Source organism: Carassius auratus, unplaced genomic scaffold (assembly GCF_003368295.1).
Source record: "Carassius auratus strain Wakin unplaced genomic scaffold, ASM336829v1 scaf_tig00214894, whole genome shotgun sequence".
NCBI classification, from domain to species: domain Eukaryota; kingdom Metazoa; phylum Chordata; class Actinopteri; order Cypriniformes; family Cyprinidae; genus Carassius; species Carassius auratus.
Genome location: NW_020527845.1, coordinates 4,355 through 15,344, shown reverse-complemented (window position 1 = coordinate 15,344; position 10,990 = coordinate 4,355). Strand labels below are relative to the sequence as shown.

The following is a 10,990-nucleotide window of genomic DNA, read 5'->3' as shown; positions in this document are numbered from 1 at the left end:
TTTTCTTTAACAGAGGGACTTTGCGGGGGATTCTTGAAAATAGATTAGCTTCACACAGACGTCTTCTAACTGTCACAGTACTTACAGGTAACTCCAGACTGTCTTTGATCATCCTGGAGGTGATCATTGGCTGAGCCTTTGCCATTCTGGTTATTCTTCTATCCATTTTGATGGTTGTCTTCCGTTTTCTTCCACGTCTCTCTGGTTTTGCTCTCCATTTTAAGGCATTGGAGATCATTTTAGCTGAACAGCCTATCATTTTTTGCACCTCTTTATAGGTTTTCCCCTCTCTAATCAACTTTTTAATCAAAGTACGCTGTTCTTCTGAACAATGTCTTGAACGACCCATTTTCCTCAGCTTTCAAATGCATGTTCAACAAGTGTTGGCTTCATCCTTAAATAGGGGCCACCTGATTCACACCTGTTTCTTCACAAAATTGATGACCTCAGTGATTGAATGCCACACTGCTATTTTTTTTTGAAACACACCCTTCTATCAACCATTCAACTAATTGCCCAATTCGCACAGCCCTTAAGTAGCCGTTGCATAATCATGAACTGCTGGGGTACTCATTTGTTTTTCTGAGACATCTACTGAACCTTACTGGTATACTATGTTTGCCACGTAGCAATAAAAACAATATACGAAAAACCTTGATTATTTCTGGTTAGGGCACATTGTACTGGCTAATTATTTTTGAACAATACTGTTATTCCCCACATTTCATGGATGTCAGTTAATCATTATTAGGCTAGCGTCTAACAGTAAAATCTCCGTCAGTAAATGGTGGGGAATGTAGGACAAAGAAGCCTTCTGACTGACCACAGTGGTTTCTCCTGTTTGTCAGCATGGTTAATCGGCCCTTTAAACTGGTTTAAATCACTGAAACGTGTGTTCTTGGCTGAAGTCAAACGCTTCTCACTGGATCTGATGACAGAGACCGATCAGAGTAAACTCATCTGCTCTAGTGAGCCTCGCGAGTCATGCTGCCGCTGGCCGTTTGGACTTTGAGCCGAGCGGAATAAACGGTCCCGTGTGGGCGCGGGTCAAATGAGTTCGGTTCCGCTTTTGGCGCATAAAACATTATCGAACATTTATCGAACTCTGGATATCGTTTTATCGAGAAATTATATCGTGATAATTATCATTATCATTTTATCGCCAGCCCTAGTAATAATGTTAATCTACAAAACTGAGAATTTAATGTAAGGCAAGTCATATGGTTGTTAGGCCACAAGTTAAACAGTACTTTATAAATATATATATTTTTTATTGTGCAGTCCAGATTTCTGAATAGAGTTCTGCTGCATGAGCCCTAACTGTACGTACACACAGCCGCCGACTTGAGCTGCAAAGAAGCTCTGGCCGCCCTGTCAAGGACGCTTGTCAAAAAGTACGGGGAAGCTTGTTGACGCTTTGGCCGCTCTGACATAGCATGGAGAAGAGAAGTGTCACAACATAAAATGTAATAAACAGAAAAAACAAGCAATACACTGAAGAAACCATTTATAATGACAGAATTATTATAACCGTTTTGGTCACATTGTTTGGGAAGAAAAGAATAATTAGCTATTATTGTTATATTAATATTATATTTACTTTAATGTAATTGGTCAAATTGGTGTTACCGTGAGCAAATTAATTGCATTCCCGCTTAAAACGAGCGCTCGTAAATATTTCAAATAAGTTGAGCTCATTCTCAAATGTGTATCACTGTCGGATAATCGTGAAGTTGCTGTGTTTGGTGCTGCTTGAGAAGACATCGGACTCGGAGATTTTGGGTTCATGAAACCCTCCAGGGCCGTTATCAATTCAGAGAGTATCACCGGCTGGTGCAGGCAGCTACGGCTCGATGGACGAGAGGTACGTCCAGCGGAACTTCAGGCTGGACACAGTTTGATAGCGTGTTGATAGAACTAATGTTTTGGTAGGAACGAAAGTTTACATCGTATGTTTCTCCGGAATCAGCCAGCGCGAAGGACGTCTATATTCCGATTGGTTGCTGGCGTTTTGCTGCTGCTTGCCGCTGAACATAGCTCATTACCATAAAGTTGAGCTACTTCAACTTTCAGATTGATGCTCTAGTCGCTCAAAACGCCATGCCAAGGAATTTGACGCTCCTTGCAGCTGAGAGAAGCCAGCTTCCATTGAAAATGAATGACTTCCGGTAACTTTGGAAGCTCAAGTCGGCGGAGGTGTGTACGTCGTACAGTAAAACCAAAGCAGTTGCATTTTTGCACTTCTGGTTCCATCAACCCAAAGTCAATGTTTATTTGCACATACATAACCCAATTATGCATAATAAGCCAACAGTTCTGGTGGTCATGTAAACGCAGACTAAGGTAATCATAAACGGCATAAGCATAAACCAATCGACACAGCTAGATTTTGTCTATGTTGTTCCAAACCCGTAAAACCTTCGTTCATCTTCGGAACACAAATTAAGATATTTTTGATGAAATCTGAGAGCTGGATCACTCCTCCATAGGCTTCCAAGGGACTGAAACTTGTTGGCCCAGAAAAGTTATAAAAGAGATCGTTAATATAGTCCAAGTGACTACAGTGGCTCAGTCTTAAGTATATCAAGCGACGAGAATACTTTTTGTGCGCAAAAAATAAATAAAAATAACTGACTTTATTCCACTATTCATTTCCTTCTATCTGGGCCTCGAGTGAGTTCACGTAGTAAAACTGCGCAGTGGGTCTGTGTTACACGTCACCACGTAGGCTCACTATTGGCCGACGCTGGTCATGTGTGTGATGCGTGTGACGTGCAACACAGACCCACTGCGCAGTTTTACTACGTGAACTCACTCGAGGCCTAGAGAGAAGGAAATGAATAGTGGAATAAAGTCGTTATTTTTATTTATTTTTTGCGCACAAAAAGTATTCTCGTCGCTTGATAAACTTAAGACTGAGCCACTGTAGTCACTTGGACTATATTAATGATCTCTTTAATAACTTTTCTGGGCCAACAAGTTTCAGTCCCTTGGAAGTCTATGGAGGAGTGATCCAGCTCTCAGATTTCATCAAAAATATCTTAATTTGTGTTCCGAAGATGAACGAAGGTTTTACGGGTTTGGAACAACATGAGGGTGAGTAATTACTGAAAGAAATTTCATTTTTGGGTAAACTATCCCTTTAACCTGTGTTCTGTGGCTTATTGAAGTGAGCATGTGTGATGTGTGACAGGAAAGTGTCCTTATTGTGGATTTAAGCACATCCAGAGAGAGCAAGTGTTTTCTCTACCCAAGAAACTCTTAAAATGTGTTCTCATCTCATGCAGAGGTGGTACAGTCAAAATCCTGCATCCGATACTGGATGAGAGGAGAATATGAGTCTGTAAGATTCCCACTGATATTCTGGAATACTCTTGGGCTTTATTTAACATCACAAGTGACATGACATATGAAATACACAAAGTCAGATACACATATGGTTTGCTTTTGACGTCATTAACCTGATTTACTTATAAAGGCACACAATCAGTCAAACATACATTACAAGAATGTAGAAACATTATATATATTACACAAGGATATGGATTTTCTATAGGGTTCTAAAATCCTATAAGGTTTTTGTGGAGGGAACTAGGTGAGGTGAACTACCGGGTTGGCCTTCAAAAATACGTCATCACTGCGGCACTCTGTTCTAAACAATATATAGCCATGATCATATTGTTTGTGTAAGAAAATGTATGTAATTTTAACTGTATAATTTTAAGACTTAAAAGTATGAAAAGCAAAGCATGCTTTGAGATTAGCCTGGCTGACTATTTTCCTTCAGTAATTTCCCTTCTACATCATATAATGTACATCATATGGTAGAGAACTTTTAGTAAGAATCAAAATAATATTTGACATTAAAGAAACTGAAGCTAATGTATTTCTCCTCTTCAGGGCGTGGAGTTTTCACCACTGGAGCTTTTTTCAGAGGTGATTTTGTTCTTGAATACAGAGGTGAACTTCTGAGTTCACAGGAGAGTCTGGACCGAACTGGACACTACACTGAAGCTGAGAACACGTTCCTGTTTGATTTTCAGTGGCATGGCAAAAATTGGTGGTGAGTACAGAACTGTTGGATTGATGTAGTAGGTATGCTAAAATATCTGGAACTGTAAGATACTTAGTTCATGCCTGTAGTTCTGTTCGCTCGTTTCTTTTGGTCCAGATACGCTTAGTGTTCAGATTGGCATTTCTATCGTTGAACCTAAGTTATGATTGACCAGTCTGTCCTTTTTAGGGTCACATATTCCTGTTTTTGGTTTATTTACATGTCTCTGGTCCATGTTATGTTCATATTTCATTTGAACTGCACCAGAGTTCATTTGGAAGCCAACTGAGACCCTTCTTTTCAGCGTCTCGGTCCGCTTGTTTGGTCGCACCAGGTTTCAAATAGCAGCTTTCACATTTATTCAGATGAACCACATTAACAGCCTAAAAAAACATGCCAGATGTGAACACACCCTAATACTTCAAATTCACCATGAACTGACATAGAGTACGGAGTGTAGTTTCTTTGAGTCATCAAAAAAAATTCCCCCTGTATTCCCTAAAGAGAACAACATGGTAACTTTTAGATGCTTTTATCTGAGAGCTGTACATTACCATACATTGCAGTACACTATCATATAGATCAGTGGTTCTGAGACCCTCCTCTGCAGGTTCTGTATGTCTCCTTCACCTGATGCACTCAAATGAGTTCATAGAGCCATGTTCTGATGATGAACTCCTCATCTCAATCAGGTGGATTAAAACACGAGACATACAGCATATGCAGAGCGGTGGGTTCCCAGGACTGGAGTTCAGAACCACTTGTAAAAATAACTGTACATGTCTAGCATATATACTAAGATTATAAGTATTGAGTGTTCATTTTATGTTTTTATAGCATGGATGCATCTAAAGAAGACTCGTCTTTGGGAAGACTTGCAAACGATGAGACCAGAAATCCTACTTGCAAAATGAGAACCGTTGAAGTGAGCAGAAAACCTCACCTGTGTCTGTTTGCTGTACGAGACATTCTACCAGGAGAGGAAATCACTTACAATTATGGAGACTCAGATTGGCCATGGCGAGTCAAGGTACTATCAATAAAATGCTAAAGAGATTGATCAGTAATTCATGATAATTTTTTACTCTAATTCTGATTAGTTACCATGTGATTGTGGTCTCATATTTCTCAAGACTTTGAATAAAGCATCAGCAGAATCCACTGATAAAAAGCCAGCCAGCAGTTTGCGCCTGCATAAATCCGTAAGTCCACTTTAAAACATCTGTATCATTATTCTATATTATTGACTCTTTCAGCATAGAGTTCTGTGTGGAATGATATATAAAGTATAGGACAGCTAGAGGAATGAACATTAACAAGTTTTTTTTGTCCTTTACAAATATTCTGATATTTTGATATTCACTGGTTTCTTTTCTGACATCTAGCCCCATTGTGCAGCTTCTGTTTCCTCTCCTGAACTGGACAAGGTAAACAGCAATGGTCCTCATAAGCAGTCAGGCAAAGCAAGAACATCAAGGAATAAAACGGTAACCATCTTAAACATGCAGCAACTATCTACTGATGTTTACTGCCAGCTAGTTAAAAATGCAATAAGTGATTTCTGAGAAACACTTAATATTTGAAATCGACACCCAAACAAACACACCCCTCCCTTCATTGCTCCGCCCCCAAAATAATGAACACGCAACACAGTAAACCACTATTAGCTGGTGCTCAGGTGTTCAAATAGAAAATATCTTTATTGCTGGCAAACCATAGAATGGTTTGGTTTAAGTTGATTTGTAGGTGCATATCGACTTCATCAAGCACCCGTGTCATTTGAAATGTATTTATGTACTCACAATTAAAAAAAACAAACAAGAAATTATTTAACGCTGCAGTCCTAGTTTTTCGTCTTTGTCGCCATTTCTGTTCGAAATCTGCAATTGCAGTCATTCGTGGAACTATCAACTTTACATGGGTTGTGCTTTAACACGGCACAGTGCGAATGAATCCAATGTTTTGAGGAGAACGCGCTGCTGTCAATCACATCGTGTCGGTGTGGATACTGTCATTTGCAATCACAGATTTGCTTTTTGGAAGTATGAGTCATGACCAACAGAAGAATGTTCACTGGAAAATGACACTGGAACAAGTAACATCCACTTTTGTTCTGACCAACTAAGGGGAAAAAAAGCATTGCAGTAAATCGCGCTGATGAAAGGTGGGGTATGTGATTTGCAAAACGGCCGGGAGATTTTGAAAATACACAACTCCTATGGTCTTACCTTCTTTCCTTTGACTCCACCCATTCGAAGAACATGGACATGATGGGGAGGGGTATGGTACGACCGTTTGATTGACGCAGTTACTGTCTAATGATTCTAGGTAGTTTTGGAAATGATTGGCTGGAGTTTTTCGAGTCCTGCCTGTTCCACAGATGATTAAATTGCTTACTTTTCATTTCAGTGCTTCTAACTCAGTGGCTGTAAGTGGGTTAGGAATAGGATTTCAAGTGATTTTGAAAAAATGGACAAAAAAGAGAATTACATACCCCACCTTTAAATCTAACAATCGCTTATCAATTATCATATCACATCAAACCGTGCAAACTATACTTTGTTCTCAAATTGTTAATGTTAACAACATCAGCATTGTGTGACTACATTTAAGGCCCTTCAGATATTTATCCTTGTTTTCGTGTGGGCCAGGCGGCCAGTCTCTTTTTTTCTGTAGCCACTCCAAAGTCCAAGTCACCCACGTCACCTTCAACCTCGCCTGTGCAGCCCTCATCATCCTCGCCTGCCTACAGAGGAGGAGAGTGCATCAACAAAGCTGCTTGTGAATGTGGCATAAAGAACCCTGAAGCACTGTCATCAACTAGGCTCAGGAAACACATAGCAACCATGTCTAAAATTCTTAACCTTAATGAGAATGAAGCAGACCAACTGGCTGATTTCCTTGGTCACGATATCCGAATCCACAGACAGTATTATCGGTTACCAGAGGGAACACTGCAGCTGGCTAAAATGAGTAAAGTCCTAATGGCCATGGAGAAAGGAACACTGTCTGACTACAAAGGAAAGAAACTTGATGACATTGAAATTGACCCAAATGGTATGAGTATACATGCTCTGTGTGTATCTGTGCTGTACATATTTGCAAAACAATGTATATATTCATGTCACAGATACTAGGTATAAGCAATAAAGTGTTCATTTTTCGTTAATTAATTATTAAGAGCAACTTGAGGCCCAAGGTGATTCCATGTCAAGTGATGAGGAGGATTCCAGTGACCTCTCTCAGACGACAGCACCAGCACCAGTACAGACTGATCAACCTGTTCAATCTGATCAAGCTGTTTCACAGGAGGATCAAGGTAAGAAAAATCTCTACATTGCACAAACAACAATAATCAAATAAACATGAATTGGCTCCATGCAGCAATATCCAGACAAATTAAAAAAAAAAATTATGCATTGGGAACACAGTCTTGATTTGCTCTTTACTCACCGATTTAGTTGTAATGAGAATGTGTAATGAGAATTTACTTTTTAATTATTTCATAGGTTCTTCAAATGCTCCAAAAAAGAAATGGGAGGACAGTGAGGTAAAAGCAGTAGAGAGACACATGATGAGTTTCATCAAGACATGCAAAGTTCCTGGTAAGCAAGACTGTGAAAGATGCATTCACGCAGAGCCAGAAGCTTTACGCAGCGAACATGGACTGGTGTGAAAAATTATGTGCGGAACAGGATCACGACTCTTAAAAGAAAGGGTGGTTTGTAGGGAGGGACAAACACTTCAACACTTTGCACATTATGCTCTTTTTGTAGGAAATGGAGCTAAATTAAAAGAATTGAGGATAAAGGTGTAGAAATATTTTGTGGATGGAATGAAACAGAATATAAAGTGAAAAGTTAGAGTATAAGAAGGTTAATGAAGAAGTAGAGGATAGTAAGAGTCAATTTTCTTTGTTCAGTTACAATATAGTTGGATGAAATGTCATGTTAAACTTTTTGATATTTCTGTCATAGAGGGAGGGGAGAATGTAAAGATGATAAAAAAGGGAAGAGTGAATAGCTGTGCTGGACATGGGCTGTGGCTGGATCTAACCGATTGGTGAGAGTTGCTGTGTGCAGAAGAGAGAAGCTGAAAACTGAGATGTGATGTCAGACACTTTCTGCTTCCCGTAGTGATGCAGAGCCAGAATCTTTGAAGCAGCGAACATGGACTGGTGTGAAAAATTATGTGCGGAACAGGATCACGACTCCTAAAAGAAAGGGTGGTTTGTAGGGAGGCACAAACACTTCAACACTTTGCACATTATGCTCTTTTCGTAAGAAATGGAGCTAAATTAAAAGAAATTAAGATAAAGGTGTAGACATTAAAATTAAGAGACGCTCGCGCTGTTTGCATACTTTACCACAGCTGAAGTAGAAAAAATGCATTATTTTCCAAATACACAGATATTTCGGAGACATTTTCATTCAATACATGCACTGCTTGATACAGTGTCTGTTTGTACAAGAATAAAGTTCAACATAAGCCTAAATACAAACGTAAAGTAGAAGAGCATGTAAGGGGACGTAAAGAGGGAGGAGAGAATGTAAAGGGGATGTAAAGAGGGAGGAGAGAATGTAAAGGGGACGTAAAGAGGGAGGAGAGAATGTAACTGGGACGTAAAGAGGGAGGAGAGAATGTAAGGGGACGTAAAGAGGGAGGAGAGAATGTAAAGGGGACGTAAAGAGGGAGGAGAGAATGTAAAGGGGACGTAAAGAGGGAGGAGAGAATGTAAAGGGGACGTAAAGAGGGAGGAAAGAATGTAAAGGGGACGTAAAGAGGGAGGAGAGAATGTAAAGGGGACGTAAAGAGGGAGGAGAGAATGTAACTGGGACGTAAAGAGGGAGGAGAGAATGTAAAGGAGATGTAAAGAGGGAGGAGAGAATGTAAAGAGGGAGGAGAGAATGTAAAGGGGACGTAAAGAGGGAGGAGAGAATGTAAAGAGGGAGGAGAGATTGTAACGGGGACATAAAGAGGGAGGAGAGAATGTAAAGGGGACGTAAAGAGGGAGGAGAGAATGTAACGGGGACGTAAAGAGGGAGGAGAGAATGTAAAGGGGACGTAAAGAGGGAGGAGATAATGTAAAGGGGACGTAAAGAGGGAGGAGATAATGTAAAGAGGGAGGAGAGAATGTAAAGGGGACGTAAGAGGGAGGAGAGAATGTAAAGGGGACGTAAAGAGGGAGGAGAGAATGTAAAGGGGACGTAAAGAGGGAGGAGAGAATGTAAAGAGGGAGGAGAGAATGTAACGGGGACGTAAAGAGGAGGAGAGAATGTAAAGGGGACGTAAAGAGGGAGGAGAGAATGTAAGAGGGACGTAAAGAGGGAGGAGAGAATGTTAAAGAGGGAGGAGAGAATGTAAAGGGGACGTAAAGAGGGAGGAGAGAATGTAACGGGGACGTAAAGAGGGAGGACGAGAATGTAAAGGGGACGTAAAGAGGGAGGAGAGAATGTAAAGAGGGAGGAGAGAATGTAACGGGGACGTAAAGAGGGAGGAGAGAATGTAAAGAGGGAGGAGAGAATGTAAAGGGGACGTTAAAGAGGGAGGAGAGAATGTAAAGAGGGAGGAGAGAATGTAAAGGGGACGTAAAGAGGGAGGAGAGAATGTAAAGAGGGAGGAGAGAATGTAAAGGGGACGTAAAGAGGGAGGAGAGAATGTAAAGAGGGAGGAGAGAATGTAAGGGGGACGTAAAGAGGGAGGAGAGAATGTAAGGGGGACGTAAAGAGAGAGGGGAGGAGAGCATTAGGCTTGTTGGACTTCATGCAGTGTTGCACAGAACGATCAGCGGCTAACTTGAGCAGTTCTTGACGGTTAGAACTTGTGTCCGACTTCAGACAGCGACGCCCGTGACTGTGCCATAAGGCAACAGAGTACAACTAGAGTGATTGGAGAGCAGGAGGACTCAACCAGAGCAGATTCTCTAGAGCGACTCACGAGCTCTGATGATGACACAGCTAATCCACGATTGGCAGAGTACACTGCTTGACAATGATCACGTGTGTTTCATTTTTCTTCTCACACCTTCAGTTCCACTAAGGATCACATCTGTTCTTTATAACAGTTAAAAGCTCTTTTCATGTAGTTGCGATAGACCCCACTTCACTGGTATTTAGGCTTATTTTGAACTTTATTCTTGTACAAACAGTAGTGCATGTATTGAATGAAAATGTCTCTGAATTATCTGTATTTGGAAAATAATGCGTTTATTCCACTTCAGCTGTAGTAAAGTATGCAAACTTAGCCTGAGCATCACTACAGGAAGCAGAAAGTGTCTGACATCACATCTCAGTTTTCAGCTTCTCTCGTCTGCACACGGCAACTCTCACCAATCGGTTACATCCAGCCACAGCCCATGTCCAGCACAGCTAATATAAGGGAGGAATAGAGGGAGTAAATGTAAAGAGGATAAAGAGAGGGAGGAGTAAAGCGGGTAAAAAGAGTGAGGAGTAGAGTTAAAGAGGATAAAGAGAGGGAGGAGTGAAGAGGGAGGAGTAGAGTTAAAGGATAAAGAGAGGGAGGAGTGAAGAGGAGAGTAGAGTTAAAGAGGAGGAGAGAATGTAAGAGGAAGTAAGAGAGATTTTGAAGAAGGGTGGATGGAAGTACAGAGGATAGTTGGGCAGTGAGAATCATTCCACCTCCAAGTTAATTGATTTTTCATTGTTGTTCTTTAAAAAATTTTTTTTGAAGTTCTGTCATTAACTGCAATGTGCACTTTCAACACAATGTGTCCAAGACTGTTTAATATTAAAGAGTCATTTAATCAGAGTCCCCAAAGAGTCATTTAATCGGAAGTGTGTGTGTCACTCGAGTCCCCAAAGAGTCATTTAATCGGGAGTGTGTGTGTCACTTGAGTCCCCCAAAGAGTCATTTAATCGGAGTGTGTGTGTCACTCGAGTCCCCAAGAGTCATTTAATCGAGTGTGTGTGTCACTCG

General features: G+C 40.7%; 1 protein-coding gene across 1 annotated transcript; it reads left to right on the top strand.

Moving 5' to 3' along the window:
• Positions 1 to 28: 28 nt before the first annotated feature.
• LOC113093124 (uncharacterized) lies at positions 29 to 8,143 on the top strand. Its single transcript, XM_026258959.1, has 8 exons — positions 29 to 87; positions 3,901 to 4,063; positions 4,892 to 5,084; positions 5,188 to 5,256; positions 5,440 to 5,541; positions 6,706 to 7,111; positions 7,236 to 7,373; positions 7,564 to 8,143. The coding sequence occupies exons 3-8, from the start codon at positions 4,893 to 4,895 to the stop codon at positions 7,728 to 7,730; spliced, it is 1,074 nt and encodes a 357-aa protein (XP_026114744.1). The 5' UTR covers positions 29 to 87; positions 3,901 to 4,063; position 4,892; the 3' UTR covers positions 7,731 to 8,143.
• The last annotated feature ends 2,847 nt before the right edge of the window (positions 8,144 to 10,990 follow it).